The sequence below is a fragment of the Lonchura striata genome, chromosome 23 (genome assembly GCF_050655825.1).
Source record: "Lonchura striata isolate lonStrDom1 chromosome 23, ASM5065582v1, whole genome shotgun sequence".
NCBI lineage: Eukaryota > Metazoa > Chordata > Aves > Passeriformes > Estrildidae > Lonchura > Lonchura striata.
The window spans coordinates 7,784,305-7,811,821 of NC_140725.1; the positions used below are offsets into that span (position 1 = coordinate 7,784,305).

At 51.6% G+C, this 27,517-nt stretch overlaps 2 protein-coding genes and 1 non-coding gene across 13 annotated transcripts in view; all 3 read left to right on the plus strand.

Annotated features, from left to right (window-relative positions):
* The window catches only part of PUM1 (pumilio RNA binding family member 1), an 86,410-nt gene that overhangs the window by 30,861 nt on the left and 28,032 nt on the right, over positions 1-27,517 (plus strand). For 7 of the 11 annotated variants that reach the window (XM_085559882.1, XM_085559883.1, XM_085559884.1 and 4 more), the window contains exons 5-13: positions 299-477; positions 2,357-2,523; positions 5,790-6,060; positions 12,509-12,602; positions 13,757-13,861; positions 20,742-20,893; positions 23,956-24,094; positions 25,489-25,632; positions 27,006-27,302. In XM_085559882.1, coding sequence (XP_085416008.1) covers positions 299-477; positions 2,357-2,523; positions 5,790-6,060; positions 12,509-12,602; positions 13,757-13,861; positions 20,742-20,893; positions 23,956-24,094; positions 25,489-25,632; positions 27,006-27,302 — 1,548 coding nt within the window. The remainder of the gene's footprint in view (positions 1-298; positions 478-2,356; positions 2,524-5,789; positions 6,061-12,508; positions 12,603-13,756; positions 13,862-20,741; positions 20,894-23,955; positions 24,095-25,488; positions 25,633-27,005; positions 27,303-27,517) is intronic. The other 4 variants (XM_077788485.2, XM_077788488.2, XM_085559888.1 and 1 more) reach the window with 1 other exon arrangement.
* LOC146765573 (uncharacterized) lies at positions 13,868-20,257 on the plus strand. The gene is made up of 2 exons (XM_085559890.1): positions 13,868-17,455; positions 17,489-20,257. Exons 1-2 carry the CDS (start codon positions 17,236-17,238, stop codon positions 18,526-18,528), a joined length of 1,260 nt encoding a protein of 419 aa, XP_085416016.1. The 5' UTR covers positions 13,868-17,235; the 3' UTR covers positions 18,529-20,257.
* On the plus strand, positions 18,749-18,833 carry LOC116184444 (small nucleolar RNA SNORD103/SNORD85). The gene has a single exon (XR_004149213.1). It is a non-coding gene; the product is annotated as a small nucleolar RNA SNORD103/SNORD85 (small nucleolar RNA).

Genomic DNA, 27,517 nt, shown 5'->3' on the forward strand with positions numbered 1-27,517 from the left:
TTACTAAAACTAAATACTGAACCTTAGGTTTTTTTAATTGCAACCCTTAATTAGTCTTAAATTTCTGGCATTTTATAAGTTTAGATTTTAAACCTAGCTTTCACTTGCAGGTTTACATGTTGTAGTATTTAAAAAATGAAGAAATCCATCCTGGCTTAACTAATGGACATCAGCAGAATCACAAAGTTGGCATTTCTGAGTGCAAATAAGCCCCTGGGGAGTACATATTGAATGATTTAATTTGCCTCCTTTGAATAGTTGGATCTGCTTGTGAGAGTTTCCCATGTTTCTGTTCCAGATCACTCTGTTTCCCAGCCAATTATGGTTCAGAGAAGGCCTGGGCAGGGCTTCCATGTGAACAGTGAAGTCAACTCAGTGCTGTCACCACGGTCAGAGAGTGGAGGGCTGGGAGTGAGCATGGTGGAGTATGTGCTGAGCTCATCTCCTGGAGACTCCTGCCTAAGGAAAGGAGCATTTGTAAGTGCCTGATTGCCACCTTTCTGCTCTTCTCTCCCTTTGCTGCTTGGTTTGTTTGGTTGTGAATCATTTCTGGGGCAGAGGCTTCTTTCTTGCTCTCAGTTTAGCTCTTCTCTCAAACAGGGCAGGTTTAGTCCTTGGCTTGGGGATGTGGGATGGGAGGTGGGAAGGTGCTGGCATTCCCTGCATGCTTGGAAAAACCCCCCAGCAGAAACACCCCATCCAAGCTAATCCTTGGGACAGGTCCCACAAACCTGCACTGGGCCTTGGTGCTGATCCCACAAATGGGATTCCAGCTCCAAACTCTGTACCTGGTGATAACTGTCATGGCATAATGTTCATCCTTATCCTGGAGGTTTTCCTTATGCAATTTTTTGGGATAAAACCCCCCCAGCAAATAGATTGGTGTCAGGCAGCCTTCCCTGGAGCTCCTGTTAGTGGCTGGATGTGTTTCACAGCTGCCATTGCTGGGGCAGCTCGTTTCCCATGGGGAATGGGGAATGGCAGCACCCCTTTGTGGGGTGGGGAGGGGGCCCAGCCTCCAGTTTATGGATGTGGGATCAAACCCTGGAGTGGGAAAAAGGCTCCAGAAATGGGGGAAAAGCCTCCTTTGGCTGCTGTCCCCTGCAGCTTCCCTCAGCCCTGCTGGGGTTGCTGGCCCTCATTAGAGGGTGCCCAAGGACCTGGGAGAGCAGGGAGGATTTTTGGGATGTGTGCACTCAGGGCAAAGAGGCAAATTATCCTCAGGGAGTCAGGAGGGGTTTGCTCCTCAGCACAGTCAGAGTGACCGTGGTGACACAGCTGTCACTGCGGAACCCCCTTGTTTGGGGGAATATTGCTCCACAGCTGGACTTACAGGTGGTGTTTCCAAGGAATATTAAGGAAACACAATTTTACTTTCTTTCAAAAGCAACCCCAAAAGATTTTTGCTTTCAGAACAATTTTTTTTTCTCTAAATACAAGGGAAAAATCCCTCCCTCCAATCAGAGAGAGAGGGAAAAGGGTTCAGTGGATAGAGGCAGAAATGTGTGCAGAGCACTTCTCCCTCCAGTCAAGCGGAAGGCAGGCTTTGGATGTCTGTCCCTGTGACAGCACCAAAGCTGCCTCTGATAAATATGTTTATATGCCCCTTGCTGGTTTTTATCATAAATTATGTTGTTTTTCCTCTCCCTTTTGTTGTACAAAACACTGCCCCAGGCATCATCACCCTTTATTCTCCTCCCAAGTGCAATAAAATGCAGACTCTCTGCAGATGTAACGCCACTCATGGAATGCTCAACAGAACAGAAATCCTTTTTTCCCCTCTTTTTTTTTTTCCCTTTTCTCCCAAAGAAATGTGCTTCAGGATTACAGGGGCCAATGACTGAGGCAGAGATTTATTTGAGTGTTTTTAAATGAGCTGTGCCTTGGAATTCACTGTTGATGCCTCCAAAACTGAGGTGATTTTCAGACACTTGTCCAGTCAAGAGCTGTCTCTGACACTGAGCCAGGCGCTTCAGAGAGGCACTAATTCACTTTATGCCCCTGCAGCATTTGTTGGTGTTGACTTTGAAGTGCTTAAGTCCCATCTAGAAAGAGAATTCCTTAAAATTATTTTGGGATGGGATTTTTAGAGCCTATAAAAGCAAACCTTGAGTTACTAAATGAAGAAACGTGAAGACATGAAACACCTCTTGGAAGAATGAGAGCTAGTTCCCTGATTTCTTTCATTATTATTGAATATTTTGTATTTTTAGCTTTTTTTTTTTTTTTGGTAGAATTAATGTTTGCAAGTGAGTTCTTTTATGGTGACACGTGTCTTTGATTTGTTACTGTCTTGGGGTAGCAGGAAAATTGATCTGAAAACTCAGCTTATTAAAACAATGTCTCTTTTGCCCAGGGGCCAAGGGATGCAGAGAGTGATGAGAATGACAAAGGGGATAAGAAAAGCAAGGGCACGTTTGATGGAGATAAATTGGGAGATCTGAAGGAGGAGGGGGATGTGATGGATAAATCCAACGGTTTGCCTGTTCAGAACGGGATCGACGCCGATGTCAAAGACTTCAGGTATGTGCATCGGTGCTGAGTGATTAATCAGTGAATAATAATCAGTGTTGGGGGCTAAGCTCAGCCTCTCCAGGCTCTCACTCCATCCCCTGCAGGGCCATGGTGGGGAGAATTGGAAGGGGAAAAGTGAAAACTCTTGGGCTGAGGTGGGAACATTTGAATGGGGAAAGGAGAAACTGGGCCTGGAAGTGAAGCTAAGGCAGGAATTCTGGCAGCACATCCCAGGGAAGGTGTCAGGTACCCCATTCCCAGGAAAGCTGGGCTCCACTGGGGGTCACTGAGCATCTCCCTGCCCAGGAAAGGCTGAGGGAGCTGGGGCTGCTCAGCCTCGAGAGGGGCCCTCAGCCCTGGCTGTCCCTGTTTGTCCCTGAGGGTGTCCCTGGCTGTCCCTGTCCATTCGTGAGGATGTCCCTGTCCATCCCTGAGGATGTCCCTGTGTGTCCCTGTCTGTCCCTGTCCATCCTTGAGGATGTCCCTGTCTGTCCCTGTCCATCCCTGAGGATGTCCCTGTGTGTCCCTGTCCATCCCTGAGGATGTCCCTCTCTGTTCCTGTCCATCCCTGAGGGTGTCCCTGTCTGTCCCTGTCCATCCCTGAGGATTTCCCTCTCTGTTCCTGTCCATCCCTGAGGGTGTCCCTGTCTGTCCCTGTCCGTCCCTGTCTGTCCCTGTCCCTCCCTGAGGATGTCCCTGTCCGTCCCTGTCCATCCCTGTCCATCCCTGAGGATGTCCCCGTCTATCCCTGTCCATCCCTGTCCATCCCTGTCCATCCCTGTCTGTCCCTGTCCATCCCTGTCCGTCCCTGTCCGTCCCTGTCCGTCCCTGTCCGTCCCTGTCCATCCCAGTCCGTCCCAGTTCGTCCCAGTCTGTCCCCGTGTCCCCCTGTCCGTCCCTGTGTGCAGGAGGGCAGAGCAGCCCCAGCTCTGCTCCAGGCCCAGCTCTGCCCCAGAGCCCCGGGCAGGGGCTGAGCCCAGGAGCTGCCCTGGGCAGTGCCAGCCCTGAGCAGAGCCCAGAGAGGGGCTGGAGTCTCCTCCCGGGGACATTCCAGAGCCACAGGGACACCCTGCTGTGCCCTGAGCTCTGGGATGGCCCTGCTGGAGCAGGGAGAGGCACCAGGGACCCCATGGGGTTCTCCCAGCCTGTGACAGGGACTGGTGAAGACCAATCACCAGCACTCCAAACACCCTCCCCTTCCCTCTTCCCTCAGCTCTGTGTGCTGTGTGGGCTGGGATATCACAGAGTCCCAGAGTGGCTTGGGTTGGAAAGGATCTTAAATCCCATCCAGGGACACCTCCCACTGTCCCAGGTGCTCCAAGCCCTGTCCAGCCTGGCCTTGGGCACTGCCAGGGATCCAGGGGCAGCCACAGCTGCTCTGGGAATGTGTGCCAGGGCCTCCCCACCTTCCTCTATCTGACCCAGATGATTTGGTAAATAAACGATAAAAATCTCTTTCCTCAAACCCTTTGGGTCAGTTGGGCTCAGCTGTCCCAGCTGTGTCACCCTCCCTGTGTCCTCCCAGTCCCTCACTGGTGGGTGAGGAGCAGAGCAGCCCCTGGCTCTGGGCATCCCTGTGCAGTCAGCCCAATTCCAAACCTGGGCATGCACTTGATGCTTTTGGGAAGGTTTTTCCTTGCTGTAGTGTCCTCAGGATGTTCTAAATGTCCTCAGGGAAGCAGGGGGAGAGGGTGGGAACACCTGAGAGCTCAGGGCTGGGTGTGATCCGGGTGATTTTCACTGCTGGTTTTAATCCCTCTGTGTGGGATTCCCATGGAAACCCCCCTGGGAAGTGTTGCCTCTGCTCGTGTCCTGTCCCCACCACAGCTGGGGGTTTGGATTTGTTCCTTGCAGCTCTGCAGGGGTGAAAGCCTCCTGAAACTGTGGCCCTTGATGTCATTGGTGCATTTGTGTTCCTTCCTCATTTCTGGATCTCTTGTGGCTGCTGGTGGCCTGTAGGAAAACTGGAGAAGCCAAACAAATGGTGAAATAAAATGTAAAAGCCAAACAAAGTGCTGGGAAATGCACATTCCTGGCTCTTCCATGGACATGAAGCATTCCCATGAAGTCCAGTCCTTGTTTTGGGTGATCAGGAGCCCGTGGCAGCTATCTTACAGTGGTGTTAAGTGAGATTTGGTGCCAGAGCTCCACACAATTAAAAATCACCAAATACGCCATTAAATATAAGTATTTGGGGAGATTGTAGCTTGTTCTGTCTGACTCTCAGTTGAGGAGAAAACAGAAACTGATTTTTTTTACATTTTTTCTGTAACAGGTGTTTGAGGTCAGGGACTGAGGGTTCTGGGTTATTTTTTGTTAGTTTTTAAAATCCATCAATTTCTATGTAGAATTAACTCAGGGAACTATTTCAGACCATGTTTTTTCTGATTACACCACCTGCAGGCAGTCCTGGTGGGTCTCATGCTGGGCTGGAGCATTCCTGCTTTTATATTTTTAAATACACCAACTTCTGTGTAGAATTAACTTAGGGAACTATTTCAGACCATCTCTTTATTTTTTCTTTTTTTCTCTATTATTTTTATTACTTCTACAGCACTTCTACAACTTACAGGGAGTTTTTGTGAGTCTGGGGGTGAACTGCTGCTGTGATGCTGGGCTGGGCCATTCCTGGTTTTAGTTTTTGTTTATTTTTTTAAATACATCAATTTCTCAGTGGAAGTCACTCGGTGAACTATTTCAGACCATCTTGTTTTATTTTTCCCCACCTTTACTGTAACACCTCCAAGAAGTTCTGGTGGGTTTAAGGGTATGATGTTGGGATGGAGTATTCCTGGTATTTTTAAATTTCATTATTTTAAAATTTTAATTTTTAAAATAATGGAGTATTTCTATTTTATTTTTAAAAAGAAATTTCTCAGTAGAATTAACTATTTCAGACCTTCCCTATTTTTCCCCCCTCCAAGGAGTTCTGCTGGGTCTGGGGGTGTGACGGAGCAGTCCTGCTTTTAGTTTTTATTATTTTTAGACACATCAATTTCTCCATAGAGTTAATACGGAGAACTGTGTGAGACCATGCCTTTATTTTTCCCTCCTGTACTCCACCACCTCTGGGCAGTTCTGCTGGGTCTAGAGGTGTGATGGAGCATTCCTGCTTTCCGTTTTTCTTTTTTTCAATACATCAGTTCTCCGTAGAATTAATTTGGTGAACGATTTCAGACCATGCCTTTATTTGTCCCTCCTGTACTCCAGCACTGTGTGGAGGGTGGAATGCTGGGCTGGAGCATTTTCCTGACCCCTTTTCCCTCCCCACGCAGCCGCACGCCCGGGAACTGCCAGAACTCGGCGAGCGAGGTGGATCTGCTGGGCCCCAGCCAGAACGGCTCCGAGGGGCTGGCCCAGCTGGCCAGCACCAACGGGGCCAAGCCCGTGGAGGACTTCTCCAACATGGAATCCCAGAGCGTGCCCCTGGACCCCATGGAGCACGTGGGCATGGAGCCGCTGCAGTTCGATTACTCCGGCACTCAGGTCCCCGTGGACTCGGCTGCGGCCACCGTGGGGCTCTTTGACTACAATTCCCAGCAGCAGGTACAGAGCTGGTCCTGATCCCAATCCCTGTTCCCCGATCCCTGACCCTGGTCCCTCGTCCAGCCCTGTGGCTCCAATGCAGTCGGTGTGGGGTGGGATGAGCTCAGGATCCTGTCCTGGGAAAAGGGAAGACTGGAGGTGTTGTCATTGTCTTCGTGCTGTGTGTGTCCTCCCAGGGAACTAGAGCAGATCTGTGTGCCATGGCAGCTGGAATAATCAGAATTCCCACAGCAGTTCCCACAGCACTGCCCTGTCTGGTGATCCTGGCTGTCTTGAGGAGCTGGCATTGAAAAACAGCTTTAAAGTAGTGAAAAGTGCTAAAAAGATCCCCAAACACCCACCCTGGAGCCCAGGAAGTGACTGAGAGCCAGCACATGCTCAGCAAAGGGGTGAGCCCTGCACTGGGCTTTGCTGAGCCCCACATTGGGTTTTGTTGAGCCCCAAATTGGGCCCTCCTGGTCCAGGTGTGAGCCCAGGTGTGAGCCCAGGTGTGAGCCCAGGTGTGAGCCCAGGTGTGAGCCCTGCTTGATTCCAGGTTTGAGCCCAGGTGTGAGCCCTGCTGGGCCCAGGTGTGAGCCCAGGTGTGAACCCTCTTGATTCCAGGTGTGAACCCAAGTGTGAACCCAGGTGTGAGCCCTGCTGAGCCCCACACTCAGCTTTGCTCAGCCAGAGCAGCCTGAGGCAATTACAAGTTCAAACCTTCAGTTTGAGCCTGGTTTAAACCCTAAGGGCAGAGTCCACGGCTCCAAACCTTTATCTGAGCCTGGCTTAGGTTTGTTTGACCTTTCTCCCACACAAGCCCAGACTCCCTTGGCTCCTCCTGAATGCTGGGCCTGGCTCCAGCAATCGACTCCTGCTCTGCTCCTGTTCTGCTCGTTTGGGTAATGATTCTAAACTTTATTGCTTTCCCTTTGCAAGCCTGATATCCCTCAAAGTAGAAGGGAATCCTTTGTTGTAGCTGATTGCAGGGATATATAACTCTCCCTGGCTTCCCTAAAATATCTGATTTTTTTAGCAGAAGAGCCTCTGGCACTCTGGAGTGAGGGAAAGCATTGCCAAGTTTGTGCTGAGTTATCTCACAGCCTTAAAAGCAATGTAAATATCTGTGTTGGAGCTCAATTGGCTGCTCTGTTCTACAGCATCTTTGGGAGGTTAATGATGGAAAATTTAATGATAAAACTAAATTGTAGAGTTCAAAAAGGAAAGCAACCAGATAGTTCCAAGTCTTTGTCTTGCTCTGGTGTAAGGACTGGGATGCCAGAATTCCTTCTAAACCAGGAAAGTTGTGTGTTTTTCAAAACATTAGGGCTCCACAGTGAGCTGCTTCTGGAAAAGCATTAGAGATGGAGCTGGAATGGCAGGAGTGGGAAGCCTGGAATTTGCATTTTGTCAGGGTTTTCCATTTAAGTGAAGGCTCATTTACAAGTTTGAGGAGTTTTTATTTGTTTCTTTAAGCCTTTAAAAATTAAAATTTCAAATTTGGCACATCTGGCACCTCACTAGTGGAAATAAACCCTCCCAAAGGAAGGCAGAGCAGGGAAGGGTCTCTGTTTCAGAGGGTTTCTGCCTGGGTTTGCATTTTTTATTTCATACCAAGTGAATGGGCACTGTCCGTGCGGAGCTGATGTCACCTCTGTGTCACCAGCTGTCTGTGAATCATGGAATCACTGAGGCTGGAAAAGCCCTCTCAGAGCATCAAATCCAAGCTGTGCCCAGTCCCCACCTTGTCCCCAGCCCAGAGCACTCGGTGCCACCTCCAGGAATTCCTTGGACACTTCCAGGGACGGCCACTCCAAACTTCCCTGGGCAGTTCCAAGGCCTGAGCACCCTTTCCATGGGGAAATTCCTGCTGCTGCCATCCTGAGCCTGCCCTGGCCCAGCCTGAGGCCATTCCCTCTCCTCCTGTCCCTGTTCCTGGAGCAGAGCCCGACCCCCCGGCTGTCCCCTCCTGTCAGGAGCTGTGCAGAGCCACAAGGTCCCCCTGAGCCTCCTTTTCTCCAGGCTGAGCCCCTTCCCAGCTCCCTCAGGGATTCTCCAGCCCCTTCCCAGCTCCCTCAGCCTCTCCTGGGGCTCCAGCCCCTTCCCAGCTCCATTTCTGTGTTGTGAAGCCCAAATCCCCTCTCACCTCTCCCTGATTTTGGGGGAGCAGTGGGGACACAGCTGCTGTCCCTTGGTCCCCCCAGGCCCTTCTGGGCTGTCAGACAAGATCTGTTATTTTCAGTTTTCACCCTTGTGGCAGCTTCCACCTACAGTGAAAGCAAACTGGGGCCTTTAGTCAGCCTGAAGTGCTGCAGTAAAGATCAGGAATCATTCCTCAGGGTCTTGTGCCCATTCCCTTAACTCCTGATTCCCAAAGCCAGGGGTCCTTGCTGCCCACTGCCACTCTCGGCCTGGATGAAAGGAATCTGACTTTTACCATTCTGTTGGCATCAGGAAATCTGTCCCGAACAAGGGATCTCATTCCTAAAAGTGCCTTTTGGGGTTGTGGGGAAGCATCCCATCCTTGGAAGGGATTCCAGGGAGCACAGCTGAAGGCAGTGTGAGGAAGGGGAAGGTTCTACCCGTGTCTGATCTGATTAGGGATGTCAGATGTTGGTATTGCAGAAGAAATTGGCTGAGGGAAATCTAACTTCCAGAATTCCCATAACTGGGGTTCTGCTTCCTTGCAGTTCCCTCAGTGAGCTGCTCCACGTGGTGGAAATCATCCTTCATTTGTCTGCACATGGAACAGCCTCACTGAAATGTTGGCTGATCTCCCTGAACTCCTCCAGAACCGTCTCAGGGTTTTGTAGCTTTTCACTCCAAATGCATTTCCCAGCAGCCTGAAATGCCCCAGGTGCCCTTTTCTGATACCTTTGTAAATTCAGGTTAATATTCCTGTTGCAGAGGTTCCCTGGCCTTTTCCTACTCCTCAATCCCACCTTTTAGCACTGATCTCTGGGTTTGGAATGTGGGGCTGTGCTGTCAGCAGATGCAGACAGCACAGCGAGGCTTTGACAGCTCTCCCTAAATCCGTGGAGTTGATGATTCCCAGAGCTCCCCTGGCTTCTCTGCCTGAGGAAAGGCTGCAGTTGGGATGGTTTTTCTTGGCTCTGCTTCCTTGGACAGGCTACAGGATGAAATCTGCAGCGGGGCTGAGTTTTTTCTGAGGGAGCTGAGCAAGGCTGTGAATTAAAGTGGGGAGAGGGAGAGATCACAGAATCCTGGAATGGTTTGGGTGGGAAAAGACTTTAAAACTCATCCAGTTCCAGCCCCTGCCATGGCAGGGACACCTCCCACTGTCCCAGGTGCTCCCAGTGTCCAGCCTGGCCTTGGGCACTGCCAGGGATCCAGGGGCAGCCACAGCTGCTCTGGGAATTCCAGCCCAGCCCCTGCCCACCCTGCCAGGGAACAATTCCATCCCAAGATCCCATCTAAATCCCTCCTCTCTTAGTTTAAGGCTATTCACCCTTGTCCTGTGCTGTAAAAAGTCCTTCTCCAGCTTTCTTGCAGACCTTTTATGTCTGGAAGTCAAATTTTGCAGGGACTAGATGAGCCCCCAGAGCAGGCAGACAACAAAGAGAGCCAAGAGCAGCAGGTGAAATATTGATGGTGAAGTACTGAGGCTCTGATTGGGTGTGGATTCCTTTCTCTCAGTTTTTCTGATTCCCAGGTGGTTCATTGAGCTGGCATTTGAGAGGTGTGGAAGTCTTCACATGTGTAAAGCGAGCACAAGTGATTTTAGGGAGATAAATGCTTTTTGTGCCCTCAAGAGAAGGAAATAACAACCCAGCATTTCCTCTCTGCTTTGCTGTGATGGAATCTACATCAACAGGCTGGAAAAGCTTGTGAGAACTCAAGGGGTTGGTGAAATTTTGCAACTGAAGAAAGCTGAAAAGCTCAAATTGCTGAACTAATCCGAAAGCAGACCCCAGCCCTGAGGATGTTGCAATAGAATCCACATTTCAGGAGGAAGCAGTTTTAGGGAATTTATAGTTTGATTTTTTTTTCCCATATTTGCTGAACAGTGAGATGTTGCTGGTCACTCCCACAGAGCCACTGTCCCTCATTCCATGTTCTGCTGCTCTTGTTGTCCACGATCTCTGTGGTGTTTTGCCCTCAGAGATGTTCACAGAATTCACAGAACCACTGGGTTGGCAGAGACCTTCCAGACCATCGAGTCCAGCCCAGCCCAGCCCCTCAACTCAGCCCTGGCACCCAGTGCCACATCCAGGCTTGTTTCAAACACACCCAGGGATGGTGACTGCACCACCTCCCCGGGCAGCCATTCCAGAACTTTGTCACTCTTGCCATGAAAAACTTTCTCCTGACACCCAGCCTGGATTTCCCTGGGGCAGCTGAGGCTGTGTCCTCTGGTTCTGTCAGCTCCTGGAGAAAGAGCCCAGCCCAGCTGGGCACAGGCACCTTTCAGGAGCTGCAGAGAGCGCTGAGGTCACCCCTGAGTCTCCTTTTCTCCAGGCTGGGCACCCCCAGCTCCCTCAGCCGTTCCTCACAGGGTTGGAGTTCCAAGATGTCAGTGGAGCTTTGTCCAAGCTCCTGGTGATGGGTGGCACCAGGACAGAGGTGGCACCTGAGCAGAGCTGTCACTTGGCTTTGTGTGACCATGAATGGCACTTTAAAACAACAAAAAGGGCCAGAAGAGCACAAGTGTTGTGTATCCAGACTGCTCCAGGTGTTTTATGGTCCAGGAGGCAATAAAGGAACTGGAGATCAGATATTTTCCTCCACAAGGAACATTCTGATAGCCCCTGGATATTTGTAGGGGTGCCATGTCCTGAGGGATGAGCAAACAAAGCTGTTGTGAGGGTGAGCATTTGGCACACAGCAGGTTAATTCTGGCTGCCCTCATAAACCCAATGTTGATCCCTCAGATGTGTTTTCTCCACCTGAACTTTTAAGAAGACAGAAATAAAGGTGGATTTTCTCACACAGCTTTGCTCACCCTGCTCTCAGGAGAAGCAATGCCAATTTTTGCCTCTGAATAAAAGAAATAATAGAATTTTCTTAATGGTTCTGGGCTTCTTCTTGATGCTTGTGGGTTTCTGCCAAAAATTTGGGCAGAATTATTGCAGTGTCTGCCAGCAGTTGACTTGTCTGAATGGAGGGCAGGATAATAGGTGTGAAAATCACAGGCATTTGGGCATCCAAGTCTGTTCTGAGGGAGTGGAGGGAGAAAACATTTCTCACAGTGCTTTGTGAAGTCAGTCCCACCTCGGAAGTGAGGGGGGATGGACGTGCTGGATAATTTCAGAGTTGATACTCAGCTGGTGTGTCCTTAAATGTTTTAATTAGAACTGAAGATGGGTGAACTCAGGGATTTCCTTTAGGGAGATGCAAAAGAAGCTGGGAAATAAACATTAGTAAGGCCGTGAAGAAAGAAAAAAACCCCAAACCCTCAGCAAAAACACTTCAGGGGAATCCTGTTGTTTTTCTTCAGTGAGGAATAAATTCTCAATAACCTTGAGAAGTGAGCAGGGGGGCTGCAGGTAAAGGAGGTGTTTGGTCTGGGGTTTGTGATCCTGGGGCTGTGTCCCCTCTGCTGGCTCTGAAGGCATCTTGGGTGTTCCAGAATTGGCTCTGCATCCCATTGCCACCCCATTTCCCACTTCAGCCAAACTGGGAGGGCACACTGGTGTCACTGGTGGCACTCCTAACACCTGGAGTGCTTCTGGGAACCCCCAGGCTGCAGCTGGGTGTGAACCAGAGCTGGGATAAATCCCTTGGGATTGAGGGAAGAGCAGAGGGAAAAGCTGGGCTGGGGCTGGCTGTGCTGCAGAAATGTGGGGGGTTTTCAGGTGGGTTAACACAGGCAATGGATTCCAAAGGAGTTCAGGTCCTTTTGAGGTGTGGAGAATCTGTAGGGTTAAAGGAAATGTGGTGTGAAGGGATTGCTGGAAAAGGAAGGACTTGCTGCTTTTTGTGTCCCAGTGCAGCAGTGTGTTTGTGCCCAGTGCAGCAGTGTTGGTGTGTTTGTGCCCAGTTCAGCAGTGTTGGTGTGTTTGTGCCCAGTTCAGCAGTGTTGGTGTGTTTGTGCCCAGTTCAGCAGTGTTGGTGTGTTTGTGCCCAGTTCAGCAGTGTTGGTGTGTTTGTGCCCAATTTGAGGGCTGTGGGTGTGTTTGTGCCCAGTTTAAGGACATGGTTTGTGTTCTGTGCCTGATTTAAGGACACTGTGCTCCCTGCCCGGTTTCAGGCTGTCAGTGCCCGGTTTCAGGCTGTCTGTGCCCGGTTTCAGGGCTGTCTGTGCCCGGTTTCAGGGGTGTCAGTGCCCGGTTTCAGGGGTGTCAGTGCCCAGTTTTGGGGTGTCAGTGCCCGGTTTCAGGGGTGTCTGTGCCCGGTTTCAGGGCTGTCAGTGCCCGGTTTTGGGGTGTCAGTGCCCGGTTTCAGGCTGTCTGTGCCCGGTTTCAGGCTGTCTGTGCCCGGTTTCAGGCTGTCTGTGCTCTCCCCACAGCTGTTCCAGAGGCCCAACGCACTGGCAGTGCAGCAGCTGACAGCAGCCCAGCAGCAGCAGTACGCCCTGGCTGCTGCCCACCAGCCACACATAGGTGAGTCTGCCTCTCCTTCCTATTCCACTGCCCTCCTCCTCATCCATTGGGAAAACACCAGGGGAAAAGGACTGGGAGGGTTTAAAGTGTATTTCACAGCTGATAATCAGTGCACGGGCAGAAGTGCATTGTTACAGATTTGCTTGTGGGTGTCTATTGCACACTTGAGAAGCCCTTTAAAGGAGCTCTCTGTGTGGCAGGACTGACATTCTCACTCTCCTGAGGGTGCTGCTCAGTCAGGAGAGGCTTTGGAAGTCTCTGAGTGAAGCATAAGTCGGGGTGACATCAGAGTGAAGTGAAGGGAAATGCACAATTTAATATCACAATTTAATGCACAAATTAATTATCACATTAATACGAATATGCTGCCAGGGGTCTTATGAGTTAAAAATATAATTTATGCAAACACATGATTGATATCAATAGAATTTATTAATCAAATATATTTATTTACTGGGAATAAAGCACTTAATCATGTGTAGAAAACCAGGGAAACAACGTACTAATGTTTTCAGCACAATAAGCAATTTGTGGTAGTTCTTCTTGCCCAAAACCCTAATATAAATGTCTTGGGGCTCTCCCAGCTCTGTGCTCTGCCCTTGTGTGCTCAGTGGAGGTCAGGGATTGAAATTATTCAGCTTTTTAACTTCCTCCCCTTCACCTTCACCTCCCCTGCACACCCCTCTCCTGCCCACCTGGGCTTTCTCTAGTGATTAAACTGTCCCCTTGCAGAGGGACAGAATGTTTTCCCACTCCTGAGCCCTTTCCAGACTGACCAGTTGGGATGCTGGGATCCTCTGGTGGGCTCGGAACTCAGCATGGGGTGGTTTGAGTCCTGATTTACTCACTGTAGGAAATACAGAGTAGTAACAAGCTCCAGTCTCCTGAACAGGTCTGTCTGCCCTGAGCTGTTGGATATAAAGGATTTTACCTCTTAAGGAGCATTGAATCCTTGGAGTTGGGGTTTTTTAATGCCAGATCTCTCCTCTGCCCATAAACACTGACAATGTTGACACTCCCTATAGAAAACCACCCGTAAAAAGCCTAAAACCACGAAACCAGCTGGAGTTTGGTGCTGCCCAGGCAGCAGCAGGGGGGCTGTGGTGGGGCTGCAGTTGTGTTGAGTTTGTTTTCACTGACAGGAATGTTTTCAGCAGGTTTAGCTCCTGCTGCCTTCGTTCCTAACCCCTACATCATCAGCGCGGCGCCTCCGGGGACGGATCCCTACGCGGCCGGGCTGGCGGCAGCTGCCACGTTAGGTGAGAAATGCCAGCTCCCCCTGCCCTGCCAGCCACTCCCTGCTCCAAACATCAGCAAGGCAAACATCAGCTCTCTGTGCGGGGAGAGCTGGTGTATTGGTGTGGCTGTGAGTAAAACCAGAATTTGTCGTTAAAACTGGAGATGAAACGGGATCATTTTTGTTTAAGGCTCCCAGAGCAAATAGGAAGGGAACTGCTCACAGAACAAATATTGCTCCGTTTTTGGGGTGTTTTGGTGACTGACAGTAGCAAGGAAAACCTCTGAAAACAAACGTCTGAAGAGATGGAAAGATGCAGGATGTGTTTCCTGCCGGGAAAGTTGTGTCTCCTTTCTGTTCAGTTTGTGGTGCATCCTGCAAATAGCTCTTCCCTAAAATTCTGTTGGGAATTCCCACTTCCCGGGAGGTGAACGCATCCATAGCTGCTGGGGCTGACATTGAGAACATGCTCTTCTCCAGATGGTAGCAAAAATGGAGCCTCTGCTCTTTCTGCAGGATCTTACTCCAGCCATTCATTCCTCCCAGCTGTCACAGCCAGAACTGGTGATTTTGGAGGTGCCAGCTCTGTGCCACAGCTTAGCAGGCACTGTGAGGGACTGTGAACGTTGGGGGTGCCATAACGCTCTTGCCCAAGTGCTGGGGACAAAGCAGGAACGTGCTTTAGGAGAGGATTTTTAAAGGAGCAACATGGCTTTAGGAGAGGATTTTTAAAGGAGGAACATGCTTTTAGGAGGGGATTTTTATAGGAGAATGTGCTTTTAGAGAAGGATTTTTCTAACCGTGCCTGCCTTTCCTTGAGCAAGGTAGAGGGAATGTTGTGTGCTGCAAATGAACACTGCTCTGTTTGGAGTGGGGATATTTGTGGGGGCTCTCACTGCTGCCATGCTCCACTTACAGCTTGTAACCTCACGTCAGTCCTCTCTTTTTGGGTGGCTTGTCCCAGATCAAGCCCACAGACCTGGGCTGTGTGTGGCTGTGACACTCTGTGGTCTGGGACACAACTTTGGTCCAGCCCTTACAAAACCCCTGCTGAGCTTTTAAGCTTTGTGGTCATCGTGGGGAATTCAGCGAGTGCTGCCCACTTGGGTGGAGTTTCTAGTGGATCATGCAGATGTGTGTGAAGAACCTGGTTAGAATCTGGGCTTTGGCCTGGGCTGCTGGGAGTTTTGTGCTGGGATTAGGCAATGCCGTGGGGAGATGGGGTGGAGGCAGCACCACGGCACTGGCAGACGGGTGACGCCGTGATTCCGTGGGACAGAGCCAAGGGCAGGGGCACAAGGACATTCCTGCTGCTCCAGGGCTTGATAAACCCTCCTGGGCTGCTGAATGGAGCAGGGATTGAGTGAGCTGAGCTGCTGCTGGCCAGTACCAGAGGGAAGTTCAGGTAGGGCTGGCAGGGAGGAGCTCCGGAGCATTGGCAGCCCCAGGCAGAGGAGGAGATTTGTGAATGATTCCTGTACAAAGAGGCTCCTGCTTGGCCTTTCTGCATCACCTCAGGGCCTCCAGAGCTCCTTTCTGGGTAACAGCAGAGTGCAGAGGAGCAGCAGCTTGATTTCATAGAAAGACCACATGGAACTGGGCCACGTTTCCAGGAAATACAAGTGTTAGCCACAATTTTTTTTTTATTTTTCTCTGCTCTGCTGAAGCTGAGCTGCTTGAGCTTTTGCAGCCTCTGACCAGGAGAAAACCCCATCTAGGCTGTGCTTAACTTGGGTTTTAGACATTTGAACTGGAAATAACACCCCAAGAACACCTAAAGAATGCCAAAACTTGGCATCAGGGCCTCTACTTGAGTAATTTTAGATTTATGACTCTTAAAAGAAACAAAACAATGTGTAATATGCTGAGTGTAATTATAGTGTGACACCACTGAAAAATAGGAGTTATTTAACCCTCTCATCAGGCTTTGGACCCTATAAATGACAAGATAAACTCCATTTTGATGTTTATTTCAGAAAAGCATCTTTCCTGTCTAGGCCTGAGCAGGTTTGAGAACCCTTTTATTCTGTCCTGACTGAGAGCAGCACTGGGGGGACGTGAGACAATTTAAATGTTTATACAAAGGCAAAAAGCCTCCTTGATGTGCCTGGGAGTGTCAAATTGGGAGGACTTGGAGGAGCTTCTGAGATGAAAGAAATGAGTTTGGAGTTGTTGAGAGTTTATTGCTCATAGTTCCTCTCAGAGCAGAGAGGAAACTTCGGTGTGTGTTTTATGGCAGAGATAATCTGTCAATTAAAGTTCTGCCATTATGGCAGGTTTGTCATGATTGTGAGACTGGCAGCTCTAGGATAATGCTCTTCTCTTCCCAACAATAGCAGCATTTTAAAGAACAAATTTGAATGCAGAAGGAAGAACTTCCTCATAAAAAAACCCTCTCATTTAGATTTTAAACTGTGGGGAAGATACTGCTGCCTTTGAATTGCCTTCCATCATTTGAGAAAGATGTCACTCAAAAAAACTGAAAACTTGCCTTTTTTTAGGCCAGCTGGGAAATGATTCCCTCTGGGGTGGAGCATTCCAGGCAGCAAAGTGTTCCTGTTCTTTGTGGAGAGGTGGATAAATGCTGGGATAACCTGGTCACAGGAAAAGCAGAGGCTCCCACAGCAGGTTCTGGGATTTTCAGCCTTGGGTGGTAGGAGATGATTCCCTCTGAGGTGAGGTGTTCAAAGCAGGAAAGTCCTGTTCTTTGTGGAGAGGTGGATGAATGCTGGGATAACCCAGATTCAGCAGAACAGAGGCTCCCACAGCAGGTTCAGGGATTTTTCAGCCTGGTGAGATGGTCAGGCCCTTGGTGCTGAGCTGGGGCGGGTGTGGGTGTGTGCACACCCTGCCAGGACTGGGGCTGGGCAGCACCTCTGGGCCCAGCTGCTCCCTGCCACCCCGAGAGAGAGCACCCCTGGGTGCCATGCTGGGAATTCACAGGGATCACCCACGGGGCACTGGGAATTCACAGGGATCACCCCACAGAGCAGTGGGAATTCACAGGGATCACCCACGGGGCACTGGGAATTCACAGGGATCACCCACGGGGCACTGGGAATTCACAGGGATCACCCCACGGGGCACTGGGAATTCACAGGGATCACCCCACGGGGCACTGGGAATTCACAGGGATCACCCACGGGGCACTGGGAATTCACAGGGATCACCCCATGGGGCACTGGGAATTCACAGGGATCACCCCACAGAGCAGTGGGAATTCACAGGGATCACCCCACGGGGCACTGGGAATTCACAGGGATCACCCCACAGAGCAGTGGGAATTCACAGGGATCACCCCACGGGGCACTGGGAATTCACAGGGATCACCCACGGGGCACTGGGAATTCACAGGGATCACCCCACAGAGCAGTGGGAATTCAAAGGGATCACCCCATGGATCAGTGGGAATTTGGAGGGATTATCCCACATGTCACTGGGAATTCCACAGGGGTCACCCCACAGGTGATCAGGAATTTGATCAGGATTCCCACAGGAATTTGGAGGGATCACCACACAGGTCAGTGGGAATTCACAGGGATCACCCCACAGAGCAGTGGGAATTCAAAGGGATCACCCCATGGATCAGTGGGAATTCGGGTGGATCACCCCACAGGTCAGTGGGAATTCCACAGGGATCACCCCACAGGTCAGTGGGAATTTGGGTGGATCACCCCACAGGTCATTGGGAATTCCACAGGGATCACCCCAGAGGTCAGTGGGAATTTGGGTGGATCACCCCAGAGGTCAGTGGGAATTCGGGTGGATCACCCCACAGGTCAGTGGGAATTCGGGTGGATCACCCCGCCGGTCAGTGGGAATTCCACAGGGATCACCCCGCAGGTCAGTGGGAATTCCACAGGGATCACCCCGCAGGTCAGTGGGAATTCCACAGGGATCACCCCACAGGTCAGTGGGAATTCCACAGGGATCACCCCGCAGGTCAGTGGGAATTCGGGTGGATCACCCCGCAGGTCAGTGGGAATTCGGGTGGATCACCCCGCAGGTCAGTGGGAATTCGGGTGGATCACCCCGCAGGTCAGTGGGAATTCGGGTGGATCACCCCTCAGGTCAGTGGGAATTCGGGTGGATCACCCCACAGGTCAGTGGGAATTCGGGTGGATCACCCCACAGGTCAGTGGGAATTCCACAGGGATCACCCCGCCGGTCAGTGGGAATTCGGGTGGATCACCCCACAGGTCAGTGGGAATTCGGGTGGATCACCCCAGAGGTCAGTGGGAATTCCACAGGGATCACCCCACAGGTCAGTGGGAATTCGGGTGGATCACCCCGCAGGTCAGTGGGAATTCGGGTGGATCACCCCGCAGGTCAGTGGGAATTCGGGTGGATCACCCCGCAGGTCAGTGGGAATTCGGGTGGATCACCCCGCAGGTCAGTGGGAATTCGGGTGGATCACCCCGCAGGTCAGTGGGAATTCGGGTGGATCACCCCGCAGGTCAGTGGGAATTCGGGTGGATCACCCCGCAGGTCAGTGGGAATTCGGGTGGATCACCCCGCCGGTCAGTGGGAATTCGGGTGGATCACCCCAGAGGTCAGTGGGAAGTGGGGCCCTGCGGGGTGCTGCCTGCAGCCTCTCGGAGCTCTGGGGGTGCTGTCGCTGCTCAGGCCTGGCTGTCCTGCAGGGAGGCTGGGCTGGGCAGGCTGGGGGAAGCACAAACCCCTCTGTGATCTCAGGGTCCCTGATGCCCCGGGCACGCTCCCAGCTGGGTTTGCTGATGTTCCTGCCAGGGGCAGCCCTGGTGTGCAGGGCCCGAGTGTGGGACAGCATGGGCAGTACTCGCTTCCAGAGGTGCTGGCGTTTTTCTTTTCCCAGGAATGGCAGCTCTGATGAGTGCAGGAGCAGGTGCAGCATGTCCTGGAGGGGGGAGCAGCTCTGGGTGCTGCGGGGTCTGGCAGTGATGCCACGCTTGCCCTCACTGAGAACTCTGTTCAATAATGAGCCTCTCTCCTGTGCTCGGAGCAGCTGAGCCAGACTCGCAGCCCTTTCAAACCCAGCTGCTGCAAACTTCAAAGTCTCCTCTGCTTTTATACACCCATGGCTTTGGCAGCAACCTCTGCCTAGGAGAAAAGCCCATCTGGGCTGTGCTTGGTTGATAATTAGAGCTGAGACTAAAATGTCCCAGAGGGATGCCCAGATTTTGCCCAGATGAAGGGATTGCAGCAACTTCCAGCAGCCTGAGGGCAGATGCAGGTTAATGACTTGCATTAAAAGGGAGCAGTTGTAGCTCTTGCCCTGTTGGGTGCAGGAGAACCCTGGGAGCTGGGGTCTGATGTGCATTCAGTGATTATAAAGAGGTTAAAATCACTCCTGCTTACCTGTCTGTGCCTGCTGAGGCACCACAGGCACCACCTTCGTGGCGCTGATCCATTTGCTGTGGGTTTTTTTTTTTTTCCATTTTAGCTGCACTGCTCATGAATATCCAGGTTGGAAGGTAAGAAATGAGTGGTTGCTGCTCCAGATCTGAGTAGGAGAAGCAGATCATGCTCTCTGATTCTGTAAATTCAGCAAGGATGGGCTTTGGGGTGAGATACAAATTCAGGCGTTCAGCATCTGCCTGGAATTAGCCAGCACCTCCCTGCTGTGCACAGAGCTGGGCACCTCAATCCTAAATTTGGGGAAAGCACAGTAGTTAAAACCAGAGTAATATAATGAGAGTAACTCTTACATGTTTGAAATATGAACTTAATATTTGGCACAAAACATGGAATGAATGTTCTGAAGTGTGGATGTGGGAGCAGGAGCTCATCCAGCTCCTTGATATTCTGCAGGAGTTCGGCTGAGCCTGTTGCTGTATTAAAAACTCAAGAAGAAAGGATCAAAAAACCAAAAGGAAAAGGGACTTCCAGGATTTCCCCCTGTTGTCACAGCCAGGCTAACACTGAACACTGTTTGCACCTCCCTTTTTGTGTCATCCTTCATTTTCTGTGGAATCACAGACTTGGGCAGAGCCCAAGTGCTCGGTGTCTCTCTTTGAAAAGAAAAAATCCTGGTTTTACTCCAGACATGACCAAGGTTCTCTAAAGATTTGTTTATTCCAGTGTCACACCTGACTCTGGCTCTGCCTGAGCTATTCCTGCTCTGGGGAGGGAGCCTTGGAATGGGGGATGTGTTTGGGAATCACAGGGAACACTTCTACTTTTCTGCTGACTTTTCCTACAGATTCCAAACAGTTGTATTAAAAAATACTATTGGATTCCCATCTATGTTATTGGCTGGGAAGAGCTCCTCCCTACCGCACTGAGAGCCTCCTCAGCCCTATTCTAACTGGGATTATTTAAGGAGAGAGGCTGCCATTCTGCTATCTCCAAATTTCTGTGGTGTCCTGAGGCACGATAAACACAAGGAATCTTCAAAAGTGAGGCCTTTGCTGCTGCTCTCCAAGATGATGATGATGATGATGATTTTTTTTTTTTTTTTTTTTTTTTTTTTTTTGGGGGGGAGATTTGCAAATGCAAAGCAGGGCTGGAAAAAGCATTTTAGTACTTGAGGGTTGATGCACACCAGCTGTGAAGAGGATTTGGTGATTTGTTGGGGAGCTGAAGGTGGATGCAGTGAGCTGTGAATGTCAGCTGGGATGAGTAGTGATCTCTGTGCTTGAAACAAGGTTCCTCTGCTGGGCTTGGAGACTTTTCTTCCTTCTCTGTAAAACCAGGGCACACCAATAAAAACATGGAATCACTGCTGGCAGAGTTTGACCTCGTGCAGGGATGAAATTCCAGGTCTGACTTGAAACTTTATAAATTGTGCGACCCAAATGCCAGATCCCTCTGTGTCTGCAGAGAGTTTCACACGTTAAAGGAGCCACGATGGGCAGGTGTTTTCGGGGTGCTGTGTGCCCCTTGCCCCCCCAGGAGCTCACGGTGCCCCTGCTGTGTTCCAGGTCCAGCTGTGGTCCCTCACCAGTACTATGGAGTCACTCCCTGGGGAGTTTATCCTGCCAGCCTCTTCCAGCAGCAGGCGGCCGCCGCCGCCGCCGCCACCAACTCGGCCAGCCAGCAGAGCACGCAGCAGACACAGCAGGGCCAGCAGCAGGTAAGGCCTGGCCTCCTGCCCCTGGGCAGTGTCCTCAGCTGGAGTGACCCCCAGGGACCGTGGGGATCCCCTGGCCCTGCACAGACCCCAGCTTTCCCAGCTGCCATCCCTGGCAGCGCTGTCCAAACTCTGCAGCCTCAGGGCCATCCGTGCCCATTCCTACACCTATTTCTATGCCCTATTCCCATACCCATTCCCATGTGCCCATTCCCATGCCCTATTCTCATTCCCATGCCCCTTCCCATTCCCATGTGCCCATTCCCATTCTGATTCCCATTCCAGTACCCATGCCCTGATTCCCATGCACTGATTCCCAGTCCCATTCCCCTGCCCCCATGCCTGTGCCCATTCCTATGCCCATTCCTATGCCTGCTCTCATGCCCATTACCATTCCATTCCCATGCCCATTCCCATTCCTATGCCCATTCCATTCCCATGCCCATTCCCATGCTCGTGCCCATTCCCATATCATTCCCATGCCTGCTCCTATGCCCGTACTCACTCCCATGCCCTTTCCATTCCCATGCCCATTCCTGTGCCCATTCCATTCCCATGCCCATGCTCATGCCCATTCCATTCCCATGCCCATGCTCATGCCCATTCTCTCTGGGGGAGCAGCATCAAGGAGAATTTCTTCCCAGAAGGGTGATGGGACAATGTACAGGGTTGCCCACTGGAGCGGAGTCCCCGTACCTGGAGGGGTTTTAGGAGAGCCTGGATGTCACTTTGTCACTCGGTGCCATGGTCTGGTGACAGGGTAGTGTCAGCTCCTAGGTGGGACTCGGTGATCTCAAAGTCTTTCCAGCCCAGCTGATTCTGTGTAAAACCCAAGCCAAGCCTCCCCTGACCCATTCAAACCCCTGATTTTTCCATGACTGATCCTGACCTCAGCTCTGAGTAGTTTTAAATGAGGAGAAAGCCCTTTGGCCTCTCCTAAAGACAAAGGGACAGGACCATCTGTACATTTGTAATTTGTTTTATCTGTCATGCACGTGGAGAGTGGCACGTGGACAGGGGTGCTGAATTACTGAGTGTCAGTGCTTTAAAACACCAGTGGGCCAGGCTGGGAATGGCCTGAGCTGTGCAGCAGCAAACCTCTGCTGCTGCTGGTGTGTGAGGGGCAATCACCAGGAGCCAGAGCTGGGCTTCAGTCCCTCAGCAGCTCTCCTGTCTAGTCCTTGGTGATGGAGGTGGCAGAATAAAGAGCAACTGGCAGCTGAATCTTTCAGCTCAGAAGCTGAAAATCCTTTGAAAACCAAACCCCCATATCAGGAGGTGTTCTAAGGCCTCTACAGATTCAGCAAGCACGAGCTGAGAAAGCTTCTGCAAAGGCCCAGGCTATTAAAATAAAATATCTCAGTGCCAGTGGCTTTTATGGGATGTTTCATTACTTTTATGGCCATGGAGCAGGCGTGAGTGGGCTCGGGAGCAGAGTTTGGAATGCAAACCTCGCTCTGAGGGGATGCAGCAGGGATTGTTTGCATTAAAAGTGCTGAGGCAGAGGCTTTGGGAACCTGGAGCAGAGTGTGGACGCTTGATTTGTCACCCTTGTGACATCTTAATAGTGTGTTAATAAAACCCACCAGCATTCCAGTGCTGCAGTCTGCACCCCCTGGAATTCTTGGCTCCCAGAGATTGCCTGGGCTGGAGGGTTCCTGTTGGGTCTGGCAACAGTGATCAGGATTCAGTGATCAGAATCCGATTTTATTGTGGGATACAAACACTTACATACTAATTTAGGGAGACTAGTAATGTGTGCTGCAGTAATTAGGTTAAAGTCACATACACAAACTTATGCATATAACAGCATCTCTTGCTTGCAGAATTCAGTGGGATTTTCTTTTTTCTTGCAGTTTAGGTCTAATTTTCAAAGTTCTGTTTCCTTTTGCCAAGGCTTTATGTTAGCCAGGCCCACAGTCCATCGTGTCTTGTGTCCCCACCATTGCAGTAGGTTCCTGCAGGCTCGGGGGCACATCCCAGTCACTGAACCTCGGGCTCCTCCCCAGCCTCTCCGTGCACAGAGTCGGTTTTTGCTGTTAATAACTCGAGCAGGTGACACCCACGATGTCACCTTTGCAGCAGGATGTGCTGAGGACACAGGGCTGGCTCGTTCAATAAGCTGAGCTGCAGATTCCTGCCCCAGCTCTGAGCGAGGCTCTGCCAAACCAAGCCTGTCCCAGGTAACTGCAGGGTGGCCACTCGGCCACCATCCCTTCTGAGGGACCCCCACCACAGCAGCTCGTCCCTACAAACCCCACTGGGGGCTCTGAGGTCATGATTTCCTTCGATTTAAGTCTTGTGTCTCCAGGTCTCTGCCCTCTATAGGGGCTGGTGGCTTGGAGACACCCAGGTCACCTCCTGTCACCCGACCCCAGCTCCTGAGCTGGGCTTGGAAGGTTTCTGCTCAGAGGGCTTTTAGTGGGGCTGTGGTGACAGGCACCAGACGTTAGCTGGGGTGGGCAGGTGGCTTGTACACACTTGTGGCAGAGGATGAGAGTTGGAGGTGGGGTCAGGGAACTAGAAAGGTTGGAGAAGCTCTCTGATCAAGCCCGAGCATTAACCCAGCACTGACCCCTGTTCCAGGCACCCCTCTGTGTGTGTTTGCACACTTCAGGGGTGGGGGCTCCACCACTGCTTGGGCAGCCAGTTCCAAAGCCTGACCACCCCTCAGTGAAGGAAGTTTCCCTGGTGTTCCCCCTGAGCCTGCCCTGGCCCAGCCTGAGGCCGTTCCCTCTCCTCCTGTCCCTGTTCCTGGAGCAGAGCCCGACCCCCCGGCTGTCCCCTCCTGTCAGGAGCTGTGCAGAGCCACAAGGTCCCCCTGAGCCTCCTTTTCTCCAGGCTGAGCCCCTTCCCAGCCCCCTCAGCCTCTCCTGGGGCTCCAGCCCCTCCCCAGCTCCCTTTCCCTCCCTGGACTCACTCCAGCCCCTCCAGGTCCTTTTTGAATGTGAAGAAAAGTGAATTAAGAGCAAAGGAGAGGTTTCCCCCCTGGTGCTGCTCCTGCCTGGTGACAGTGGCTCTCTCCTGGATCCAGAGTAACCCTGTGGCTGTTCTGTCCTCTCCAGGTGCTCCGTGGAGGGGCCAGCCAGCGTCCCCTGACTCCCAACCAGAACCAGCAGGGCCAGCAGACCGATCCTCTGGTGGCCGCCGCCGCCGTCAACTCCGCGCTGGCCTTCGGCCAGGGGCTGGCAGCAGGAATGCCAGGTACCAGCATTCCCGGGCCAGGGAGAGCCTGGCGAGTGGCATCTCCCAGGGCTGCCTCTGCCTGGCACAGCAGTGCCTGCTTGTGTTCCTCTGGGGGTTCATTGCGGGGTTGGCTGTGTCCCCAGCGGGCGGCACTGAGGGGTCTCAGGTGACCTTGTGGCACGGGTGACAGCAGTGTTATCTCCCTGTGCCTGCACTGTGCTCCAAGAATCCATGGCTCCTGTGGAAAATCACCTCCAGATTTTTCTGTGGATCGTTCAAGCTTAAGGGGTCTGTATTTTAAACCTCAGAGGTTTCTTGGTCCCCTTCATTCATCTCAGCTCTTCATCCCTGCCAGGTGCTTGACTTTACAAGGGCTTCCTTCCATGATTGCTCTTCCAAGAAGCTTAAAAACAGGGAAAGAAAAGGGATTAAAAGGAGCAGGGTTTAGTTCTCATTTCTAGCTCTTCATTGGAGGAGCTGCTGTGTGGGAATTCTGACTCTGATCCCTGAGGGCTTTGGGGTAAAATGCAGCTGAAATGCAGTTATTCAGGACATTATTGTGATGGCAAAGCACAAACCTGAGCTCATTAGAATAATGTGCAGATATATCCTGCTGGTCAACTGGAAGGAAAAATGGATTATTTCGGTTTCAGGTCTCCTTGCTGGCACAGTCACATCCTTGTTAATTGGGTTTTTCTGTTGTTTAAGAAGAACGTTGCAGTATTAAGTTACAGAGTGAACTGTGCAGATTTCCAGCAGTCTGCAGATTTCCTTTAATCTCTGTTATTTGGATTGTATTTGCAAAGCAAATACACACATATATACAATTATAGATATATGTTTGTACCTGTATTTGCAAAGCAAATATTCCCAGGGAACATTCTCTTAGTGACCCCTCACCTTAGAGAGTCACTGCATTTAATTTTATTGTTTTCATTTAATGTAGAATTCCCTAATAAGGTGCCTAAATCACTGTATTCTCTCAGTCTGCTGCTGTGTGTATCACCAGCATTTATAAGAGTTTATTTACATGTATTAAAGAATATTTTATGGTTCCAACCTTCCAAAATACAGAAGTGGAAGTTCCCTGTGGGTGCACCCTGGCAGCCCCAGCTCTGAGCAATCCCAGCACATGTTGTACATGGAACAGAAATGGAGCTTTTGTATTTTAAACCTCTTTTTAGCTGAATTTGCACTGGTGACAGTGTAATAGAAAGGATTCGCGGGGCAAAAGGTCTTTTCTACCTGCAATTCTTAGTGTAAAATCGTGGACATTTTTGGGGAAAGCAGGGCTGTTCTTGCTTCTTTTTTTTCCCATTCAGCTTTTCCTTTAAAAACCTCTTGCGCTGCACTCACCTGGACATGACTGATGTGTTTGTCACCTGCCCTGTCACCTGTGCTTGCCTCTGCAGGTTACCCAGTGCTGGCTCCTGCTGCCTATTATGACCAAACAGGAGCCCTCGTGGTCAACGCCGGGGCCAGGAACGGCCTGGGGGCTCCCGTGCGCCTGGTGGCCCCTGCCCCTGTCATCATCAGCTCCTCTGCAGCCCAGGCAGGTGAGTCCCGTCCTTCCCTGCTCAGGCAGGTGAGTCCTGTCCCCTCCTGCTCAGGCAGGTGAGTCCTGTCCCCTCCCTGGGTCAGGCAGGTGAGTCCTGTCCCTTCCCTGCTCAGGCAGGTGAGTCCTGGCTCCCACAGTGCTTCAGACAGGTGCCTTCAGGTCCCTCCAAGTGCCTGCTGTGTCCCCAGTGTCCCCACCCCTCCGTGCTCCGCTGGCAGTGATGACAAACTTGCCCTCACTGAGATCCATCCAGGGATGGTTGTTGAGAAACATCCTCTGTGCTCAACTTGGGCTGAGCCTCCGGAACAGCCACGGAGATGGGGAGGAGCAGGAACTGGAATGATTTTGTAGAGTTTCATGGCAGGTATTTAAATTTGCCCCCTGGCACCAGCTTTTCTACCTGCTGGAGCCATCAGAATTCCCAGTGGCTCCAGGGAGAGCTCAGAGCCCCTGCAGGGCCTGGAGGGGCTCCAGGAGAGCTGGAGAGGGACTGGGGACAAGGATGGAGGGACAGGACACAGGGAATGGCTCCCACTGCCAGAGGGCAGGGCTGGATGGGAGATTGGGAATTGGGAATTGTTCCCTGGCAGGGTGGGCAGGGGCTGGGCTGGAATTCCCAGAGCAGCTGTGGCTGCCCCTGGATCCCTGGCAGTGCCCAAGGCCAGGCTGGGAGCTCCTGGGACGGTGGGAGGGGTCCCTGGGGTGGCACTGGATGAGTTTTGAGGTCCTTTCCAACCCAAATCATTCCCTGATTTGTGCTTTATCATACCACCATGCCAAAAATGGCCTTTCCCATGAGTTGATTCAGCATTTATTTGGGTTCCTTGGGAGTTCAGGGCTTTTAAAAGGATTTTTGAATCTGTTGGTGTGAGCAGTGCCTGCCAGCACTGGGCTCAGATTATGAAACGGGACTTTTAATTGTTTTCTTGTAGCTCTTGTTTATTTTGCTTTTTTTCTTAACTTTGGAACTGGCTGAAAGCCAGAAGTCCTCGGGTTCGATGTTCTTGGCACTGCAAGTTCATGTTTCATGTGCTGAAGGATTATTTCCAATTATTTCAAAACTCAGGTTCTTATCTGGCCCTTGTGAGTGCAGGGCTGCACTGATTGGACTCTTGGATCTTTGGAGAAAGAACCATTTCTGGTTTTGATCCGTGCAGCTCCAACAGCACAAGAGCAGCAAGAACAGCTGGGCTTGTCTGGGGCTGTGGGCAGCTCACTTACAACAAACAGATTTATGCAGCGTTTGGTCCTGAAAGAAAAAACCTGTAACAATTCAAAGCAACCCGCTAAGTTTTAACTCCCAGAAGGGTGATGAAAATGGACTTTTTTTCAGTGGCTTCTCCAACTTTTGCCCATTTTTGTGTTCCCCAGCCGTGGCAGCGGCCGCGGCGTCGGCCAACGGAGCGGCAGGAGGGCTGGCAGGGACCACCAACGGCCCCTTCCGACCCCTGGGCACGCAGCAGCCGCAGCCCCAGCCCCAGCAGCAGCCCACCAGCAACCTGGCCTCCAGCTCCTTCTACGGCAACAGCTCCCTGAGCAGCAACTCGCAGAGCAGCTCGCTCTTCTCGCAGGGCTCTGCCCAGCCCGCCAACACCTCGCTGGGCTTCGGCAGCAGCAGCTCCCTGGGAGCCACGCTGGGCTCGGCGCTGGGCGGCTTCGGCACCGCAGGTGAGGGGCAGGGCAGGTGACGGGTGCAGAGCGGGGCAGGTGAGGGGTGCAGGGCAGGTGAGGGTGCAGAGCGGGGCAGGTGAGGGTGCAGGGCAGGTGAGGGTGCAGGGCAGGTGAGGGTGCAGAGTGGGGCAGGTGAGGGGTGAAGGGCAGGTGAGGGTGCAGAGCAGGGCAGGTGAGGGTGCAGAGCAGGGCAGGTGAGGGGGGCAGAGCAG

Excerpts from the sequence above, each read along its gene's own strand:
- LOC146765573 (XM_085559890.1), top strand. The coding sequence starts at position 17,236 with ATGGATCAGTGGGAATTTGGAGGGATTATCCCACATGTCACTGGGAAT. Across the intron at positions 17,456-17,488 it reads TCGGGTGGATCACCCCACAG|GTCAGTGGGAATTTGGGTGG; the intron begins GTCAGTGGGAAT and ends ATCACCCCACAG.